Raw genomic sequence first — 21606 nt, forward strand, 5'->3', positions numbered from 1 at the left:
CACAATAGTATCCTTACCTAACATTTGTTGGGCACCCATGCACCAGGCACTGTACCACCAGACACTATTCCCACACATTAGGTACTCAAACAAGCTGAGCAAGGCTCCCCCCACAGAAGGGACCCAACGTCATGGCCAGGACATGGGGAACCAGAGCTAGGATCCAGGTCTGCTGGCTGTGAGGTCTGTGCTGTAAATGTCCTGACACTGCTCGAGGCTGCCGCCTCACTTTGGGGTGATCTTCTGTTCCCCCAATACCTCTTGACACAGCCCCACAAGGGACTGTCATTGTGAGCTTGTCTCTAAGTGAACAGCGGGTCCCACGGTGTAGAGATGTCTTCAGTGGACTTAGTCTATAAGTGTCTTGCTTGCCGGAGAGGGACATGGCAAAGCTGTCAAGATCATGTCCATGTGGATGTCCACTGAGGACTATTTGCTGGCCTTCCCTGGCAGCCCTGTCTGTGGGAACCACCTGCTTCCTGTCTTTTGCTTTCCTTGGAACCAGGACTTCACCGTCTTCTCTCCCTTACCCTGGGAAGATAGGAACTATCTGCCCTAGAGGCCCCACGAGCTCCCACAGGCCCAGATGGTGCTTTTGTTTTGTTACATCCTGACTCCTTCCTTCCCTGTGCAGGCAGCTACTGGGCCAAGGACAAGCGGCTGCCCCCCTGCTCCCTGAGCCAGGCCCTCACCTACTTCCTGGACATCACCACACCCCCGACTCAGCTGCAACTCCAGAAGCTGGCCCGGCTGGCCACGGAGCAGGCTGAGAGACTGAGGCTGGAGAGTCTGAGCCAGGTGAGAGTCGAGGCTGGCAGGGGAGGCAGGGACAGGTCCCAGCGTGCAAGGAACCAGAGCCCAGAGGTCAGCTTCATCTCTTAGAGGATCCACCCTGATCCCCAATGGGATCCCTTTCTGCAGGGCAGAGCTGTGTTAAGTGAACTGAGTTTTCCCAAATGTCAACAGGATGTAGCCTAAGTACACATCCTTGGAGTTTCACTAGAAAGGGGCGGGGCACCATTTTGTCTGTTTTTGTCCTTCCTAAAGCTAGAGCAGGCTTGGAAGTTCGGAAGCACTGAATGATGGATGGTGTGGGTGGATGCATGAGTGGGCACAGCGACATATGAATGATTGGATCAATCATTTAACAAGAGGCTGCATCAAGCCTCCCGCAGCTTTCTGGCCTGTGTATGTGCACAAAGCATTGACCATTGTTAGAACCATCAGCATTGCCACTAATCCTCCCCTTTCCAAAGCATCTCATGACCATTACTACGGGGCTGCACTGTCCTAACTCAACACAGGCTTCCTTGTTTAGTTCTTGTAATGTCCCACATGCGAAGCAATGCTATCCTGGCTTTACTGGTTAAGTAATCAGATAGGATTCCACAACCACGAAGGGTACCTCAGCCAAGATTGGAGCCCAGATCTGACTGGTTGCAAAGCTTTGCCCCACACTAGATTATAATAAAGTTGGGCCCTGGCTGAGGTACCCAGAGAAGAGGCGCACAGACAAAGGTTCCAGCTGGTTCAAATTCCTCTCTCCCTCCTAGCTTGGTAGGCTTAGTACCCTGGACAGCGCCTGGCAGTGGTCTGTAGGTTGGGTGGGTGAACCCTGGGTTGTGTCTGCCTCCCCACCACGCACTGATACGAGCAAGCATCCCAAGTCCTCACGGCGCCCTCGGCTTTCAGCCCTCAGAGTACAACAAATGGAAGTTCACCAACAGCCCCACGTTCCTGGAGGTCCTGGAGGAGTTCCCGTCACTGCGGGTGCCTGCTGCCTTCTTGCTCTCCCAGCTCCCCATTCTGAAGCCCCGATACTACTCCATCAGCTCCTCCCTGGACCACACTCCCGCAGAGGTGCACCTCACTGTGGCCGTGGTCACCTACCGCACCCGAGGTGAGCCGGGGCAGAGGCTCCGGAGCCGTCATGTCATTGGCCTGCCCTTCCACATCCGCAACCTTGTTCCTCATCAGCTAAATGACAGTGGTAGTGCCCTCCTCCCAGAGCCCTGAGTAACAGCAGGCGATCACTACACAGTGGGTGCCAGGGTAACCACAGGAGCCCAACTCCGTGTGCATCTCACAGGAGAGAACGTAGAGGCACTTGTTCAAAGTCACACTGTTAAGAAAGCTGTGGTACAAACTCAGGGAGTTCAGTTGCTGATTGTACATTTTCAAGCACTCCCTTGGCCTCCCACAGTTGGGACAGTGTAATGAGATCAATGTGGAAAGCACCTAACACACGGGGGAGCCTGGCGGTTTAGTCTTCTGATGTCCGGCCCACGTGCTGGGTGTTCTGGTAGCCTCTTGCTGCTCCACTTGTGGCTTATGTTGTATCTCTATCCTGGGCAGTGTGGTAGGTGTGGAAACACAGTGGAAGTTGCCCCTGTCCTCCTGGGGGCATCTAATGGGCCAGTGAAGAGAGGCATAGAAATAACCAGATGATTATCACTAAGCAGGTGGCAAGAGGACCACACAGGAGCATGTGGAGAGGGGTGGGTGATCTCAGACCTGGAGGTCCAGTTTCTTATCCAGGTGTCTGAGCCTGGGCTCCTGCCCTGCCTGGCCTCTGAGCAGTGTCTGGGTTGGCAGATCGGGGAGCTGGCCATGACTCCAGGCCCTCTCTCCTCTCACTAGAGAGCTCCCACACAGACCAGGTATGGCCATGAGACTAGGGACAAGAGGTGTCCTGTGAGAGCCAGAGGCCATACTGAGCAAAACCAGAGGGGCTTCTCAGGTCAGCAGGAGGCCTCCTCTATGTGCTGGGCTATGATGAAGGGGATGTCTGAGGAAGCTGGGGGTCCTACCGCTCCAGGAGGGGCTGCTGGGATGAGAGGGAGGTATCAGAGCTGCTGGAGTGTGAGGGGAGCCCTCCTCATCCAGGGGCCTGCCAGCTAGGGACACTCAGCAGAGTCCAGGGCCCTGGGAGAGACCCTGGAGGTAATCTTAAAAGAAGTACCAGAGAGAGCCTGATTCCAGATGGCGATCTGAGTGACCTTGCTTGAGTCACTTTCCCTCTCTGAGACTTGTCTTCTTCAGTGGCCAAAGGAGCAGCCTGCGTGCTGTGCCCCTTTTAGCCTCCTAGCTCTGGGCCAAGGCAGACTTGTGAACCAGAGCACATGAAGCCCTTCATTCAGCCTCAAGAGTGCCTGGCAGATGAGTCCAGGGGGGCCATGAATGCCAGAGGAGCAGCCAGCAGGAGTTGCACGATGCTCAGGTCGGTCCTGTCCTTGCAGATGGTCGGGGTCCCCTGCATCATGGCGTCTGCAGCACCTGGTTCAGTGGCTTGAAGCCCCAGGACCCAGTGCCCTGTTTCGTTCGGAGGTAAGCGCCACCCTCTCTGGTCCTGGAGACTGCTGGCCCCTGGGGGTTTCAACGTGAAAGGCTCGGTTCTGGGGCTCAGGGGCTCTGTGGGACTCCTGGGCCACAGTGAAAGTGCTGAGTGACCTCAGGCTTTCCCATTCTATCCTCTGGCTGCATAGCATGGCCCAGTCTTTAGCAGGGGTAGTGACAACAGCAGTGGTGCCCCCTCCTCCCCCAGCACAATGACTTTTTTTCAAGGACTCCAGCTAGGGTAGGCGGTGTAAGTGGCCCAGCCTACAGGACCCGAGGATCAGCCTGGAGCTCCCTGTCCTCCTCCTCCTCCCCCATATGATCACTCTGTCCTATGCCCAGCTCCCTACCCTGCATCTGGTCCAGGGTGTCTGAGGACTGGACCCTTTCTTCTGTCCCCCTCAGTGTCAACAGCTTCCAGCTCCCCAAGGACCCCTCCCAGCCCTGCATCCTCATTGGGCCTGGCACAGGCATTGCACCCTTCCGCAGTTTCTGGCAGCAGCGGCTTCACAATCTCAAACACACAGGTACAAAGGAGGGGAGACACTGATTGCCGTGGCTTGGTCCATACACATGGAAATATCACAGCGCACTCCGCAAATATGTGCAGTGGTGATGTCTTGAAAGGAAAAAATAAAAAAAAACCAACAATCAACAAAAAAAGCTATGTGTTGGCATAGGAATAGTATTGAACGAAAGATCTTGGTAACTGTCTGCATTGCCTGCTGGTTTGCATCCCTCACACAGGAAAACAAACAAACAAACAAACAAACAAACAAACAAACAAACAAAAAACCCCAGATAAGGTAGGGCAAAGGGGGAGAAAGCAAGGCTTCAGAGAGGCTTGGAGAGCTTCAGATGGGCTGGGCATTTCCTCTCTTGAAGTAATAACTGGTAATGAACTGATGGAGTCCTGTGTCTGTATTTTAGTAATGTGACTATGGTAAAGGGATCTGAATGCCCTGAGTCTCAACCTTTTAGTTTCCTTATCTGTGAAATGGGGAGAACAGCAGATCTGACGCATGCTTGCACAGATGAAATGAGAATTAATGTTGGGGGCTGGAGATTTAGCTCAGCGACATAAGCACCTGCCTTGCAAGCAGGCAGTCGTGAGTTCGATCCTCGGTACCGATAAAAATGAGAATTAATGTTGGTCCCCGCTTTGCACCACGCGCGCCCTCCGCTGGCCATTTTGGTAACTGCAGCCTGGTAATTGCAGGGCTCCAGGGTGGCCGAATGACGCTCCTGTTTGGATGTCGCCACCCGGAGGAAGATCACATCTATAAGGAAGAGATGCAGGAGATGGTCCAGAAGGGGGTGCTGCATGAAGTGCACACAGCCTACTCACGGCTGCCTGGAAAGCCCAAGGTAATGCTGCCAGGTCGCACGTGGAATATGAGCATGCGCCGTGGAGGTTTCTCCCTCCATCTCCTTGATTCTAAGATGGGCTCTAAGTTATCCTCAGAGGGCTAGAACCAAGGGGATGGAACTCACAACCTCACACTTGCCAGGCAGGTACTTAAGCCACTGAACTAAAATCCCTAGCCCTTTTGGGGACAGAGTTTTTTTGGGTCCTCATGAACGTGTCCCTGAAGGTGCCTTTCCAGCCCCATACTGAGGCCACTGAACATCTTATTTAGAGTAAGAGCAGGCTTCTGGATTGTCTTGGGAATGTTCTGTGTAACGGGAACCTGGGAACCCATCCCCTTGCACTGAATCATGACTGGGATCTATGGACCCTGCACTGGAAGGTCCCTTTTCTGGGGTACATGGGCAGGTGTTGGTGCTCTCGGGGTGGGAACTGGTTTGAGGGATGCCTCTTTGAAGTATGAATTCAGAGAAAATCCGGGCACCCCCTGGCCTGGGTAAAGGCCAGTAGTCGCATTGTTCGTGAACCAAGGTCCTGTCTGGGAGGCTGCTCACTCTGTGGCCCTTGGCGCCCCCTCCTCACATTCCCATCATTACCATCCCATCCCATCTCACTCTCCCATGGCTGTGAGCTTCATTCCCAGCAGCCAAGGCCTGGAGCCACCATCTCCTTTGATTTCAGGCGTATGTCCAAGACATCCTGCGGCAGCAGCTGGCCGGGGAGGTGCTCCGTGTGCTCCACGAGGAGCCGGGCCACCTCTACGTCTGTGGGAATGTGCTCATGGCCCAGGACGTGGCCTGCACGTTGAAGCAGCTGCTAGCTGCCAAGCTGAACTTGAACGAGGAGCAGGTTGAGGATTACTTCTTCCAGCTCAAGGTATGGTAGCCCATGTGTGGGTCAGGGGTGCATATCAGGGCACAGGCCACAGAGCCAGGACCAGGGGGTCAGCACCAGGAGAGTCCTGGAATGCTTCTGGACGCTCAAGAATCTGGGGTGGCTGGATGGGCTGATGACCAGCTGGCTTCGAGAAATCAAATCACCTCAGGAGAAAGATGCCCACTTCATGGATGGCAACAGTTGTAGCATCTGTCGAGGGCCTCGGCTGGGCCAGGTGCTGGCCAATGATTTCCATGTGGCATTTCTTTCTGCCTTCTGAGGGGTCTATGAGGAAGGCACCATTGCCGGCCCCAAGTGTTCAGGAGAGAGGAGCCCTGGAGCCCACAGTAGTGAGTGCAAGAGCCTTGTACTCTGTCCTCTGATTCCAAGGTCTATGCTTGTCTCTTCTGCACTCTCCCTGTGACTCAATCTTATGTTCAGTGTAGCTATTGAATCCTGCCCTATGCTGTGTGGAGGGCATGGGGCATTAAACTGAGCAGGCAAAAATTCCTGTCTGGTTGGAGCTTATGTTTTAGAGGGATTGACAAATAAAACATGTAAAATATGTAGTGCTTCAGAGAAGGATTGAGTAGGGAAGGAGAGCTAAGGGGTAGTGTTTTAATAAGGCAGCCAGGGAAGTTGTCACTGGAAGGTGACATCTGAAAAAATACCTGAAAGAGATGAGGAGAAGGCTCTTTGCTGGTTGTTCTGGGCTGTTCTGTAGGGAGCAGCATGTACAAAGGCCTGGAGGTAGGTGTTAGTCTGGCATGAATAGAGAATAGCAAGGAGATCCCAGGCATTTTCCAAAATGTGTTCAGGATATTCATAGATATTTGGCCTCAAAAACGTTCTAAGGTCAGAGAGTTTGGAAAATGCTCAGTTAAAAGCAACACACTGCTTTACTAGAAGACTTCTCAGGGTCTTTAACACAGTCCTGTGTATTGTGACTTCATTCTGGAAGCCATGTAGAGGAGAAGGACACTTGAATTGCAGAGGCTATGGTGGCAGATTGTAAATTCCAGGCCATCCTGGGCAACAAAAAAGACCCCGTCTTGAAATGAAGAATTAAAAGGGCTGAGAATCCATTTCAGTGTAAGGCACTGGGTTCGATCACAGGACTCACAGGGTTGGTCTTGCAACCAACTCGGGCACAATCTCAGCATGACTGTGGGGTACGCAGAGGGCTCAGGAAGTCTCTGTAATGCAGCAGCTGCAGCAGCCCCAGAGCCTTGTCCCAGCCTGAATCTGCTGACTGCACAGTTGACCCTTGACCTCTTTTTCTCCTTACAGAGCCAGAAGCGCTATCACGAAGATATCTTTGGTGCTGTCTTTCCCCATGGGGTGAAGAAGGACCGGGCAGAGCGGCCCCCCGGCGACAACAAGCTCTGAGGACCCCTAGAGACTTTCAGAGTCACCTCGTGCCTGAAGCCTACCTTTCCAGGTCCCTTGGGGATGAATTTGCAAGGTCCGGCCTGGCCAATGGGTCTTGGAAGATGAAACCTTCTTCTGGTGGCAGCACTTGAAGTGACCACCGGGGGGCGCTAAGCGACACGCTTTGTATTTAGCCGCCATGTGTACAGTATTTATGCCTCTGTATTTAAAAAACTCTGCTTCCAAGGGCCACTTGAGCCTTCCTTGTATGATGTCTTGAAGGAAATATTTATATGAAACTAATTTTATTTTAACCACCTCAAATGTGTGTGCATGGCTGTTTTGCAGGGAGAATACCTCCAATGTGTAGAGAATGGTTGGGAATGTCCCTCTAGGACACAGGTTCCCCATGAAGGATCATGCCAGAGTGGCTGAGTTCTTCTCTGGCCTGACTCCGAGCAAAGGAAGTTTTGTGCATCTCTAAAGACCGTGAGGCAGGGGTTGGGGGGCAGAGGAGGGGCAGGAGCTGCTCCTCACACTGGCTGCCCCTTGTGCAGGGTGTGGCCAGGGTTAGGCTGCTCCTGGTGCCAGCTCTCTCGTGAAGGTCTTGCTATCCACCTGGTCATACAAAGAATGCTCTCTGCTGCTGTGTTTCCTTTGGCTGGCAGTATTTGGCACCTGGAAAGAGTAGGCCTGGCCTCCTGTAGGAGGAGGAGGAGGTCAGGCCAGGGCACTTGGCACCATCCCTGTCTGCCTGATCCTGGGGCTCTTCTGCAGGGCTGCTGCGAGACAGAGCTGTCTCTCCTGCTCAGAACAGCTGAAGAGACTCAGATGGGGGCAGTGGCTGTTTGACCCAGATCCGCCCCAGCTTTGCCCCCCTCCCCCTTTCCGGGGCTCTCTCCCTGCTTCCTCCTTTCACTTCTGGCAGCAGCGACTCAGATGAGAGCACAAGGGAGAGGGCTTGCCAACTTCCGGTCATTCCCAAAAGAGCTCTGAACCCTGACCACCAGAAGCAAGGAGTTTGAGCAGCGTAGGCAAGACTGCAAACAGCAGACCAGGGCCACCCACGCACGCACACACGCACTCTCTCATTGCGTTTGAGGTGGAGCCTGACATTCTGCTATGCTCATCAGTTCCCTGGTGACCCTGCTGCCCAATGAGGACCACACTCCGAGACCCACCCTGGCTTCCGAGGGACCAAGCTCTTGCTAGAAATAGAAGGTGGACACCTAGCTCTGGGCTCTCTGGTGCTGGCAGATCCTTGGTCCCCAGGCACTTAGCTCTTGCACACCCAACTCCTCAAGCCAGGCACCCCACCTGCCTCCCCTCCCACGAGGGCACAAGGTCATCGGCTTCCTGGCTCTGTCATGACCCCACAGATTGTCCCGGTTTCTCCTGTCTCAGCAGGGTGAAGGTATTTCCTAGATTGCCCCAGCCACCAAGGTACTTATTAGAGACCCCTGTTTGGGAAGTCTGAGCCCCAGCTTCCTTCCCCAGTGCCCTCATGGGCTTTGTGGGGGATCTGCAGGGAACAGGTGTGGATATCAGGAACTCCAGCCCTAAGGGAACCAGTACCCTTTAGCAGGGACCTTTAATTCCAGAGACTTCTAAATGTCATGGACACTAATAAGGCAGCCATGCCACGAGTGCGGGCCAACAGTATTTCTCTTCTTAACTATTTTAAGGGTGGCAGGAAAGAGAAGATCCCCCTGCTGAGAAAGTTCTGCTCAGTTTGGTGGAAGCCCACAGTATGTCCCCAAAGTAGCCGCCCCACAGCAGGTAGAGTTACAGCAGGGTGCATAACCGGGGACACAAGATAAAGGACAGAGGAAGGGAAGTATAGTGGAAGTCACCTTGTCCCTGCAGGGACTTGTGTCCTCAGGGACTACACAGAGAATGGGAAAGTGGCTGAGAGCTGGGTCAGGAGTTCAGAAGGCTCAGGACCCCTCTTTTCTGCTGGGAAGTGTAGACCCGGTGGTTCTCCTGCAGGGCACGCCTGGGGTGCCCTCTGCTGGGATGGTGGGGCTCAGGAAGTTGGGGCCTGAAGGAAGTGGAGGAGGAGGAGGAGACACAGACGGTAGCACACTCAGCCCTCTGTCAGCCGGTGTGGCTCGCCTAGGTCTGCACATAGGTCAGCTGGATGTCACCAGCCACTTCCAGGTTATTGATGGCTCTCAGGTCCTTCAGGCGGTGGGCGTATTCCAGCAGGTGTTGGCCGTCCAAGGTCACCCTGTAGTGGTGGCCTTCGCATATGATTGCCACCTGTGCAGAAAGGCCTTGCCATTTGCTCTCTTAGTACAAAATCCTCAGCCCTCACAGCAGGCTCAGGGCCCCTCCTTCCCTACCTCCCTCTTCTCCCCCAACCAGCCCCTCACCCACACTGAAAGACCTGCTGCTCCCTAAACACGCCCGGGCAGTTCCCTGCCCACAGTGCTGCTCCCAGCCTGCATCTGTCCCTTATGTAACTCCCAGGTCCTCAGGCTTCCTCTGCAAGCCTTCCCTGCCCTCACCTTCACCTGACCCCTCCCAGAGACCAACTGCCTCCCCAGACCACCAGGGGCAGCAGTGCTGGCCCATGGCATCTGTGTCTGCCCTGTCCACGCCTGGATTCTGCAGCAGCAGCAGCAGCAGCAGCCGCCTCCTGATTCGTACTTTGCAGCCCAGGACCCTCTCCAGGGGGCAGTCAGGGAACAAAGGGCAGTGGTCCCACTCCCATCACACTCCGGCTCACTCTGCCCAGAGACTACCTCGGCCTATTCCCGCAACTCTGAGATCACGGGATGCTTAGCTTCGTTTGTGGACGAAGAAACAGACACCAAGAGTAGTTGAGTCACATCCTCAGGGTCACAAAGCTACCTATAAATCAAAGATTCTGCTTCCCAACCTCCAGCCCAGTGGCTTCGCACTGCAGTGAAATCCAAGCTCCTTTCACTGCCTGCAGAGCAGTCATTTCCTGCGGATGCCCAGGCTGACAGTCTCCATGGCTGGGGGACCTAGGCATCACTGCTGATGTTCCTCTTTCTTCCTTTCCCTTCCTCCTGCCCTCTCTTTTCCTTTTCCTCCTCCCCTTCCCTCTCCTCCCCTCTGCTCCCCTTCTTTCTCCTCCCTTCTCTTTCTCCTTCCCCTTTTCTCCCCTCTCCTTCCCTCTCCTCTTATCCCCAAACTCCTTCCATTTTTTAATATTCCACTTTAGGGCAGCATTTTATTAAGTTGCTAAATTGCCTAGGCTGGGTTCAAATGTGTCATCCTCCTGATTCAGCTTCCCAGAGTTCTAGAATTACCAGCATGTGCCACAGCATCAAGCTTCACTTATGTTCTGTCAGTCCTATGGGGATCTAATGTGCAGTTATGGTGGAGAAGACCTGCTTGTGTGCAGGTCAGGCTGCAGCCCCACCTCACACCTCTCACCCACATTCTGCACCTTGCAGTGCAGCTCTGCACAGGCCGCTCCCTCCTCTGCGCATCTGCCCTCAAGTGGGAGGTCCTCCACCTGCAGCACTGTTTGCCTTTTGCTCAGCACCTGTTCTTATCTGTGCCACACCTTGATCTCCCTGCTCCTCCCCACTTAGACTGCTCTCTCTGCTTCCTAGCTGCATCCCTGCACACGGGGAATGTTTTGGTTTGTGTCTGAATGTGCCCTCAAAGCCTCATGTGGTTATGGGGAGGGTAGTTTTTTGGAGGTGGCTGAATCTAGCATTTGTGATTGGTTTATTTTCTAGTGCTGGGATTGGGGACATCAGTGCCACATCAGCCCCCAGGTGGGTAGCCTGCATATGATGTAAGGGAGGAAGAGAGGCTGGCTCCTCCCCTTTTGCTCTTGTTACTTTTGGTATTTTTCATTGCCAGGAATGGTTGCATCTCTCCAACACCATCTTACCTTGGAGTCAGCTGGTGGGCTGAAACTTCTATAAACTGTGAGCGAAATAAACCTTTCCTCCTTTAACTTTGGGTATTGGGTAATTTGTCCCAGCAAGAAGCAAAAAGTAACTAGGACAGGGCACTTCCTGTACCACATAGGCCTAATTGAAGAGCTGATAAATGACTGCTGGGTGAACAAGCAAATACATGACGGGCACCTCATTCTTGGGTATGATGTGGCAGACATGGACTAAGTGATCCCTGGCAAATAACTTATCCTGTGATTTTTTTTTTTGCTCATCTATAGAATGCAGATGCTAACACTCATCTATAGAATGCAGATGGTGGGGATAGTAATCATAAAATGTTATAGTTTGTTGCACATTCTCCATTCTTTGGGGCTAAGCTCTCCTATAACAGGCCCTACCCTATTCAAGGTACCCCCAGAATTCCTCACCCCTTCTATGCTTGCTCCCAGTGAGCTCCACAAGCTCTGGGCTGCAGCATCTTACCAAGAAGCTCTGGCCTTGTCTGAAGGGCATTTGGAAGGGCAGGCTTCGCTCCTCTGACCCCCAGGTGCCTTTGATCTGAGTGTTTCGGACCACAGTGTTTTCATCAAAACGAGGGTTCAGGTGGAAGGCAATGTCACTCCCACAGCGCAAGTTGATGTGAAACCTGGGGTGAGAACATCAAATAGATTCTCTCTGTCTCGGGAATCCAGCCTCGGCCTCTCCTCCCATTTCCAGTCTGCCTGGAGCCAGGGCGTGGCTCTCTCCTCCCTGAGAGCCCTGGAGACCCTGTCTTACCTCCTAGCATTGGGCAGGACAACGCCTGACACAGTGATGACCTTGAATGGGTGCAGCCCACCTGGGATGGAGGTGAAGTAAGGAATCGGCTGTTGGGAGGATGGGGACAGGTTAGCCAGTGAGAGCACCACTGCAGTGGCAAAGTTCCGTAACAATTGTTATGGATTTGGACATCAGGCAAATCTGAAACCATTCCTAAGAGTAGTATGACTTCCAGAAGTTTGGTTAAACACCAAAGGAAAACCTCCCAGTGTTCCCAAAGCAGGTGGTTTCACTCTCATGGAAGGAACTTGGGCCAGACACTAAAGCATTCTGGGGTGACAAGTGAAGTCCGTATGACTGGTTCACGCTTGAGGGACCATTTTCAGGTTGAAAGCTCCTTTCAACGCTCTCCTAATTTACCTGAATATTTTTAGATTTCAGCCGACAAAGGACTCTTTTTAATCATGCAAGTCAGAAGATCAGCCCAGCTGTCATTTACCTCCTCTGTCATAGAAAATGAGATCTCTGGTCATCACCACACACCACTTACATAATTTTGGCTGGAGTACATTGCAGGTGGTATTCCATAATTCTGAGGAGAAAGACCACAAAATTAAAACTGGGGACATATGTGGACATGTGCACACCTGGGTACCCTCACATTCTGGAGGGAACGCTCCAGTCTGAGGCTAAGATTGAGGGGCCCAGCCCTGGGGTTACATAGCTCCCCAGGGTTGTGCCATCGGCCTTCCCGGATCTTCCTGCATTCTCAGATCCCATCACCTGCCTCTCAGCCCCTTCAGGCAGTCCCTGCTCACTGCAACCTCCCCATATGCACTGAGTGACGCCACAGGGGCCCATCCTCAGGATGTGGGGCTGGAATCCCCATATCCGGAAGCTGAGGCCACTGTGCTCCCCTCATGGCAACAGGACCATTTTCTGGGCTGCTCCGTAGGGGACTTGCCTCTTTGACGACTGTTCTAGAATCTCTGCTGTCCCAAGGAGAGCTCTAGCTGCACCTCTCCTGAGTAGAATCGCTAAGCCACTTTCTTCCAACTATGGGGTTCGAGGGAATTCTTTTCATGTTGAAGAAGGAAGACACGGGCTTGTGAGGGGAGCAGAATTTTCAAACGTACAGAAAACACCTGTCCTGGGGCACCCTATGTGGTGGGTTTAGTCTGGAAGTAGTTTTACAACTTCTCAACCAGCGCGAAGACCACCACCTGTCACCAGAGGGCGCCATACGCACGTACGTCTAGACAATCTTGAATTACAATCACTGGCCAGGCAATTTGCTTGCCTGAGCCTGACAAGTTCCCAGTAGGATTGGGATAGGCAGAGGTGTTTTGGGTGGTGGGTGAGGCAGGGAAAGGCTAGGGTTCTAGGGAAGAAAGAGGGCAGTATCTGTGGCCTCAAGTCCATTTTCTAGGAATTTCTAGGAAATTTCTTTCCCTGCAGCCCCATCTTCAAAGGCTGGAAAGGAGACCGTGTGGCTTCCTTGTCATGTGGTTTGAACCATTTAGGTGGTTTCCTGTGTCCCTGGGGCCAACCAGCCAAACACACCTGCAGCCCCTGCTCCCACCATCACAGGGTCAGGCACTCTGGGAGCTCTTGCTACAGCGCCCCCCACCGAGGGCCCTGAGGTTCTGCCTCTGTGTGCATGGCTGTTCCATCGGGTGGTTTGTACCCCCCACTGGGACGGTCATGGGTGATCACTCGGCAATAAGACATAGGGATTACGCCCTGTCCTGAATATGTTAACCCACAGGAGAATCTGCAAGGAAAACCAGAGATAACAGCAAGACACTTACCAGCGGGCCTGAGTAGGTAGGTTGGATGTGCTGATGCTGAAAGCAGTGAGAATCAACATGATGAATTGTTTGCTGGCCTTTGCCACACAAAGGTGACACTGCTGAGCTCAGGTGGGGCTCTTGTGGTTAGAAATGTCTCCCTAGACACGTTTGTCTGTTTCCTTCTCCCAGCAACCTTTCCTAAGCCTAGGGCACCCCTGTTGTGAGCCCCTTAAGGGTTAGGAGATGGGACAATTCTGATTTCTCAGACCATCTTTCCTTTCTGAGCCCTCAGAGGCGAGAGCACTACTGCCAGAGACCCATCCCACCCACCAGGTGAAGACCAGCATTTCCTAAAGGCCAGAGGCCTTGCGGGGTGCCAAGCACAGGGCTCAAGTGGCTTCTGATGTGGAGGAATCTCCTAGGCAGGAACGATCCCCAGAGGGGTAGCACTGAGCGGAGGAGTGCAGTGTGGTTAGAGGTCCATCGGGGGCAAGGTGGGCAAAGGGTGGCAAAGCGTGGTGGCCCGAGAGGGCCTAGAGCGAGCGGCAAGTCTGCGTGAGCTTTGCTGGGTGCAGTGAGGCCTGGCAGTGAGTTTCGAGGAGCCTGGGAACCACTTTGGCACGTCTCACAGGGGAGATGGAGCTTTACTGGGGCTCTAAAGATTTTTGAGCAGGGAGATGATACGAGGCAATGTGTTTCCAGGAAGGTGACTGCATGGGGGTAGGAGGAAGTGGACCATGGGTGGCCCGGCGAGGAGTCTCGGTGAGGTGGCACAGTGGCCAAAGTGGTGGTTCCAGGGAGGGGGGACACTGATGCACTAGGAAACAGGAAGGGGTTGGAGGGGTCGGGGGTGGTCTTCAGGACCTCAGCTTCTGGAGGCCTGGTGGGTGCAGACAGGGACACCTTGCATATTAGGATGACGGGCTTGCTGCCTGGACCAGACTCTCGTCCCTCTGTTCTTCCTGCTAAAGGCTCAGCCTCCGGGCCCCGTGTTAAACTCACTCTCGGCCTGTGGCCCCTGGATTTCTGCGAGAAGTAGACAGGCCAGGAGAACTGTGGCACAGCGCAGGCAGGCTGGACGTTCTGTTAAAACAAAGCGTTGGGGTAATGGAAGAGTGGAGCCCAGGAGGAGCAGAGGGCAGTGCTGGGCAGGAGTAAGTGGGGGTGGGGTGGACAGCAATAGGTGGGGTGCGTGCTGAATAGCCTGTGGAGGGGTTAGGCCCAGTTAGTAAAGGCGGGGTGGCAGGGTTCCTCCCTCCCCACCCCTGCAGGAGAGGATTGAGAAGGGAGGATCCCCAAAGGGAGAGGCACTTGTGTTTGCTGAGAGTCTATGATAGGCCCAGTAGCCCTATTCATCCTATTTCTCTCATAACATCGCCACACCTTTTGGATTTAAAAATTGTAAGACAGAAAGTAGGTTCAACAAGCCCTGGGGTGGGCCCTGGGGACTATGTTGTGTCATCTGATGCACACTGTAAGGTGGAACCACACGACCCACTGGTCATGGTGGTGCCCATTCTGCAGATGAGAAAATCAAGGCTGGGAAGGTGAAGTTGTTCCTTGAGGATCCCACACATGGTGGGAATGGCAGATTTGGGAATTTGAACTGAATTTCATTTGGATCCCAAGTTTGGGTTCTTTCTGGAATCACCTGATCTTTAACTAAGGGTAGAAAAAGAGAGTGCCAGAGAGTAGTGACTAAGGAGACCAGGACCAAAGCAAATGTTCTGGGGGAGGAACAAAATGACAGGAGGGCGGTCAATCACCAGGCCAGAAGAACCAGAGTATCCCCAACACCAGGGAAGAGATTGGCTGGAACCTTTGGGCCCACCCTACAGGGCCTACGCACTGGCAGGCTGGGCCCCGCATCCCAGCCTCTGGGACAACGTGGGTGACAGATGTTCAGCCTGACCTGAAAGCTGATGTTGAACAGCTGCACAGGGCCGATGACAGAGATGGTGTCCGCAAGATGGAAAGGCATTCGGTGTACATACTGCACGAAGACTGACTTGTTCACCATCACCTGCCAAAGGGGAGTGCCGTTGGGGAGGAGCCCCGGGCAGGGCAGGAGCATACCTTACTGCTTGCTGAGGACTTGGTGTCCACACCTCGCACTGGGCGGGTGTGTGGATCACCATGCACCCAATCCAAATCTCTACTTGGCCCCAGGTGTTGGCTTTTAGCTCTTAGGGCTGTTTGCTCATTTCAGGGGGTCTGTCTTGCAAATCATAGCTCACCTGGATAAGATTTCAATACGGATAAAGTGCTCACAGAGAGCAGAGAAGGGGGACTGTTTGTTTCACACGGAGTGCACGGGAAACACCATGTCACACACGTAAGGCTAGACATGGACACACTCACCCTCATGGTCCCCAAGCCTGGAGACACTACCCTGCCTGCAAAGGTAGTCTGCAGTGGTTTATAAAACCATGCTCTTAGTAGAACCTGGGAAGGACTAGAATAAGTTTTCCAGAGACTAAATGTTACCAGGAATCCCCAGCGGAGGGATGGCTACACACAGGAATGGAAATAACCTCAACTTTAAAGAGATACAAGGGCCAAAAGCAACATCATCACGCCTCTAGTTCTTATATGCACAACAAAAGAAGCAGTGGGAATAGTTGTATGCTAGTGAAAGTGTGTAAAGAGGCTACCTGGCCACGAGTGACACACTTACCAAGCAACAGTCTTATTGCCTGTGCAGTGGTGTGGCTTTGGCCTGATCTCAATGAATGTGCCTATTTAAAGACCTTTCACCAAGCCCAATAAGGCTGGAGGTGGCTTGGAGAGGGCACGAGAAGGGTTGTCCCTGCTCACCTTGAACTCCGATCTCTGCACCAGGAAGCAGAGCTCAAAGGCTTTGCCCTTCTGGAAAGGCATCTCAATCTTCCTCTCCTCTGGCCCCCACTTTCCTCTCTGCTTTGTGTTGCAAACGACATACCCCCCATTTTCAAACCGGGGGTTGAAGTGGAAGACAATGTCGTCGTCATTGAAGCCGATTTGGAAGTTCACAGAGAACCTAAGCAGAGGGAAATCAGATGACTTCAGCAGCGAGCACTGTCACCAGTGGCGGAATGGGGGTGTCTACCTTGCACAAAACCTGCGTGGTGGCAACTTGCTTCTTGGCATCCTTAGTGTCCACCTAACTTGGACCTAATGTATTTTTGTGCACTGACTGTATTTTGCTCCCTCTAGTGAGATTTTCTAAAAACGTAAGCAAAAAATAGGTTGGAAAAAGTGCTAGCACAGCCACAAGAAGCAGATTGAATTTGAAGATGGACGCTGTGAAGTCTGCCCTCAGGAGAGACAGCCATCAGCGCCATGGGAGCGCTCATTAGAGGTCAAAAAGATTGCAAGCCAGCCTCTACCTGCTCAGTGGGAAAATAAAAGAATAAACATAAAATCATGTGAAACGGGCGACAGTCTACCTACAATGACAGTGTCTGCCTGCAGGGAGAAGCAAAAATAAATATTAGCTCGCCAGGCAACTCTGTGTAGTAGTTGGCAAAGGTCAACCGTGTTACCAGGCAACTCTCATAGTGTGCAAAGTTCAGCCCTGTCGCACTGCGAGGCCTCTGAAATACCTGCTTTTCCTCCTCAGATTGTGAGCAGGCTGGGAACGGGGGTTGGCTTGGCTCGGTGGTTACTAATGGATGAGTCTGGGGGAAAATCGGTGCCATGTTTATACCTGTTTATTGTGGAGTGAAGAATGGTCCCCTGGACAGTGATCTGAAGTCCCTCGTGGAGACCTCCTTGGATCATCCCAGAAAAAGGAACGGCCTTCAGGGAGAGGATGTGGGAATGTCAGTTGGTTGGCATTTGCCTGTTCCTGCTCCTGTGTCCCAGTTCTGGATCCTTCCCTCAGGCCCCCCACAGGTAGTATCTCTCTCCATCCTGGACCCCATCTGCGGCCTCTCTTGTAGGTCTCTTTCTGGGCCTTCTTGAAGGTGTCATCAAATGGGTTACACTGGGTGGGCACTGCTTTAAAGTCAGGCCAGCTGAGTTGGAATCCCACCTCGGCTCTGGACCAGGGGCTCGGGAAAGCTTGCCTACTGTCTTTTTGCTCCAGTTTTCTCACCTCTGAGGTAGGGATAGCCTCCCTGCTAAACGGGCTTGTTCAATAATTGACAAAAAGTTTGTGGAAGAGGCTGGCACATAATAGACACCTCTCTGCTGCCTGCATCCCTTCCTGGTCTTGTTCTTTCTAAGCAAAATTTCCAAACTGATCACTTCCCCAGCTCCAAAGCTTAACCTCTGCAATGCCTTTTAAACAGGGAGCCTCTGCAACTAGCATTAAAGTCCAATTGTGTCTCCTAGGCGATTTTGACACTTTGCTTGGGGTTGTTTATGTCTTCTCTCACATGCCCTTTGGGTGGTTTGCTGCACAAATTAAATGCTGGGCTGGGGATTGTAGCTCTGTGGTAGAGCACTTGTCTAATGTGTTTGATTCCCAGTACCACACCGAAGAAATAATAAATGGAAAAATGGCTCTGGGAGCCAGGCAGGTGACATTTTTGGTGAGATGGCCAGGTAAGACACACCAGGGAGCAGTGGGCAATTATAAAATGCTCATCAGAACCTTTTGTGCTGTCACAAGAGGCCACGCTTCTAACACACACACTGGTGGGCGGCCTGCAGCCTTTCCTGATGCACACATGCATTGAGTGTAAGAACGGAAAGCAGGGTGCCATGGGGTTAGTGCTGTAGGTGCAGAGACAGCATTGCTGAAGAAATCTGGGGATCGAGGAAGAATGCATGAGGACAGATCAAGGGGCTGGGATTGGATAGGTTAATCTCCGATCAAAAGCAAAAAGTCTAAAAGTCCACCAATCGGGAAAAGCTAACATAATAAATTCTTCTATTTCTATACAAAAGAGGCAGGGTAGCCTTTAAAGGCAAAGCAACTAGGTTGGAGTGTGGCTTGGGAGAGCACTTGCCTGGCACGTGTGAGATCCTGGCGTCTGTCCTCAGTCTAGCAGAAAAGCGAGAGAGGAAAAAGGCACACAGGATATTGAGATGGTGTAAGGCTATTTGTGTAAAAAAAATTGGTGGAAGAGGCTGGACACATGCACCTGCTCACTTACAGATTAACTCTCTGTAGAGGAATTAATCAGAACCTGAAATAGTGGTGGCCTGTGAGTACCAGGCTGGAGGCTGAATGACATGCCTACCCGTGGCTGGAACAGTTCATTCTCCTCTCTGAAACTGTGAGTGTGTCAATGGTGCAAGGATCTTTGCTGGTGTGGTTAATGGTTTGGAGCTGAGGAAATGAGTCACCACCACACTGAGGCCCAGCCGCATCCTGTGTACTCTCAATGACCTTTGTTAGGAGGCGTGAGAAGATCAGGGTCACAAGTAGGAGGTGTGAAAATGGAAGAAGCTGCTCTTTTAAAATTTCTTATTGTTTTTTTTTTTGTGGTTGAGGATCACGTCCTGGGCCTGGCCCACGCCAAGCAGGCATTCTGTCATGAGCTGCACACCCAGCCCCAAGAGCCTGCTGGATTTAGGGACGAGGGAGGAGATAGGAACCAGGACTTGCAGGATCTTCAAGAAGGTAGAAAGGCAAGGAAAGGGATTTTTTGACATCTTCTATTTTCCTAATCGTGTAAAGGATCAAATCCAGGGACTTCTAGGCGTCTGCTTTACCACTGAGCTGCACTCAACCTTTGAATACTTGGATTTGAGACTTCTGATCTTCAGAACTATAAGATAACAGACTTACTGTTTGAAGCCTCGCTGAAAGGCTGCGACACATTTGGGGGTGTGCAGGCCAGTGAGGGATCTCAGTTTGTCCTGGTTATGGTCCCACAGGAATTGGCTCCTGTGACAGCTCTCTGTGCTAGCAGTTCTGATGTTGGACACATCCCAGTCTCCTCTGGTCAGTGACACAATAACATTTCCCCGAGAGTACTCAAGAAAGCCCCTGGCTGGAGCTCAGTACTGCAGCTATTTTTATCAGCACGAACCAACTCCTCACTGGCTCAGATCTTGTTCCCTGCTCATGAGTGTGCCTCGAGGGTGGGTCATTTTTCTTCCCTTCCTGTCTGGCGGTTCAGTAAGCCGAACTGAACCTTCAGGCCAGAGTGCAGAAGACTTCTGCTGAGCCAGAGTCACTGGAGGGCACCTCATCCAGGCACTGGTGGTGGGGACCTCAGCCTGGCTGGCCAAGGTGCCCACAGTGCATGGCTTTTAGTCAAAGGGCCCTGCCACCCTGAAGGTTCTGAAGCCCTGATGGTGGACAACCTTTTATGCCCGTGTTATCTATCACCTTTATCCTAATAACAATTTTTGCCATTGTCACAGCCACTTTTTCAGAAGAGGAAACGGAACCATAGAAAGGCTCATAACTTGCCCAAAGCCACACAGCTGCTCAGGGACAGAGCTGGCATTTGAATCCCTGAAGTCGTGCTTTCAATCCCACAAGGCTGCCTCATGATACTGTACAGGACACTCTTATTTCTGGCCTACCCAGGTAGCAGTGGAAGCCATGTGCCGAAGCCAGGCACTCTTTGTGGGTGTAATTCCTCAGCATTTCTTCAGTCAAAGACCTCCAGCCCAGGTGACATTTGGGAGATTGTGTGACTCTGGCTACCCAAGACCAGTGGGTCACCCAGCAAGGCCTTTGCACCTTCCTCTGCAGGGAGAGCCCTGCTCCCAGCCTCATTTTGGAGACAGCATCTCTGCAGACAGCCAGGGCACACCTTTGCCTCATGAACTCCAACTCACCCTTCAGAGCATACATACCTCCTCAGAGACCTTCTTTGCTGCCTCCCAATTCCTCATAATGCTCAACATTCCCAGAGCACAGACAGCGTGCCAGATACTATTCAGACATGCTAGATATGCTACCTCATGGGATCCCTAGCCTGGCTTCCGGGATAGGCTCAAGGATTATGCCCGTCTTATAGATGTGGAAACTGACGCCCAAAGAAGGGAAGGTAACCTGCCTACAGCCTATCAACTAGTGAATGGCTGAACCCTGGAGGCTATCTCCAGGGAAAAGGCCACAAATGCTATGCATGTGGGTTCTTTTCTTCCCAAAGACTGCTTACTCATGTCCTCGTCATACAAAAGCCCCCCCCGGCACACACACTGAGGATGGAGCAGGCACCCAGAGCCAGCGCAGTTAACGAATGTCAGACATGCAAACTGCAGTGATTAACATGTCTCCATCCAGGAGGTTTTCATGGAGGTGACTACCATGAAACAAAAGCTGCGTTCAGATGAGCGCCTCTGACGTTTCCAACCCTCTCTGGGCTCTCTTTGGGCTCCCCGTATCCCCACCAGCCCCTGCCACCCAATTGTTTCCTCAGAGGCCCACAGCAGTTTCCCCTGGCTGAGCTGCCAGTGCAAGTCAGGCCAGCTCCGAACTCACCGGACTTATGTAGGGTGGTTGATGATAAGAGAAAGCCATCTTGCCACAGCTTCTGTGGCCACTGCTGCCTTTAATCGAACTGAACTCTCTCTGCACAGAGCTGGGTTTTTCCAGGAAACTGAAACTAAATCAATTTGGCAGCTATTCAACAAGGAGGAGCCAGGGGGAAGGAAGTGGACCTGGGGAGAGAGGAATATATAAAAGAATTGAGGTGAAGACTGTGGGTGGTGATCGGGGAACCGGAAATGAGCATACCCAGCTCTGTGATCTTTCTCTTCGTTTTTCCCCTTTGTAGCAGCTAGAGACCGAATCCTATTGGGTCCATGAAGATGCAAAGTGAGATGGCAGTGAGGCTGTAGACTGCACTGCCCAGAGTGTGTGCTGGGCTTCCTAAGCACTGTCCATGCCCCAGTGCAGGGTGCCCAGCCTAGGCAGGGACAGCGCGGGGAGGGCTGCTTCCACCCTCCTATACACAGAAAAATGGGTCCCAGAGAGCACAAGGGAGATGGCCAAGGTCACACAGCTTGGATGACTTGACAAGACTTTGGCTCTCCAGAAAGTGTTTCTTCCTTTTAGTATATCTATTCCTCATTCCAAAACCTGATCACATAGGGAGAACAGTTTTGCAAGAAGCATACTAAACTGGAGATTTTTATTCTGGAGTAGAATGTTCTCCAGGAACTTACAATCCTCGCTCCATGAATTTATCTCTTCCCTTTTTCCTGGGCTTCAGCGTGGGGAGAGAAGTTGTGGGAACCATTCTCCAGGGAGGTAATGGGAAACAACATTAGAAATAGACTTTAGTTGACTTTAGCACAAAGGGAAGGAAAACCATTCTCT

The 21606-nt window shown here is 52.4% G+C and overlaps 2 protein-coding genes across 7 annotated transcripts in view; one reads left to right on the plus strand and one right to left on the minus strand.

The window, feature by feature from the left end:
• The window catches only part of Nos2 (nitric oxide synthase 2), a 35662-nt gene extending 28386 nt beyond the window's left edge, over nucleotides 1-7276 (plus strand). For all 4 annotated transcript variants that reach the window (XM_063249517.1, NM_001172984.1, XM_013151991.3 and 1 more), the window contains 7 exon segments: nucleotides 635-798; nucleotides 1693-1900; nucleotides 3240-3327; nucleotides 3742-3863; nucleotides 4556-4704; nucleotides 5387-5581; nucleotides 6872-7276. In XM_063249517.1, coding sequence (XP_063105587.1) covers nucleotides 635-798; nucleotides 1693-1900; nucleotides 3240-3327; nucleotides 3742-3863; nucleotides 4556-4704; nucleotides 5387-5581; nucleotides 6872-6970 — 1025 coding nt within the window. In that variant the 3' untranslated portion in view covers nucleotides 6971-7276.
• A 1236-nt stretch (nucleotides 7277-8512) lies between these two features.
• Lgals9 (galectin 9) lies at nucleotides 8513-20935 on the minus strand. Of its 3 annotated transcripts, XM_003469568.5 has the most exons (10): nucleotides 20767-20935; nucleotides 17080-17171; nucleotides 16209-16410; nucleotides 15304-15414; nucleotides 14394-14474; nucleotides 13410-13445; nucleotides 12149-12190; nucleotides 11617-11705; nucleotides 11323-11485; nucleotides 8513-9214 (listed from the first exon to the last, which is right to left on the minus strand). In XM_003469568.5, exons 1-10 carry the CDS (start codon nucleotides 20803-20805, stop codon nucleotides 9068-9070), a joined length of 1002 nt encoding a protein of 333 aa, XP_003469616.2. In that variant the 5' UTR covers nucleotides 20806-20935; the 3' UTR covers nucleotides 8513-9067. The 3 variants fall into 3 exon arrangements, with proteins under 3 accessions (XP_003469616.2, XP_005003642.1, XP_063107258.1); XM_005003585.4 differs by lacking the exon at nucleotides 14394-14474; XM_063251188.1 differs by lacking the exons at nucleotides 13410-13445; nucleotides 14394-14474.
• Between the last annotated feature and the right edge of the window lie 671 nt (nucleotides 20936-21606).

This window comes from Cavia porcellus, unplaced genomic scaffold (assembly GCF_034190915.1).
Source record: "Cavia porcellus strain 051 isolate PalLab524CR breed Dunkin Hartley unplaced genomic scaffold, mCavPor4.1 scaffold_6, whole genome shotgun sequence".
NCBI classification, from domain to species: Eukaryota; Metazoa; Chordata; class Mammalia; order Rodentia; family Caviidae; genus Cavia; species Cavia porcellus.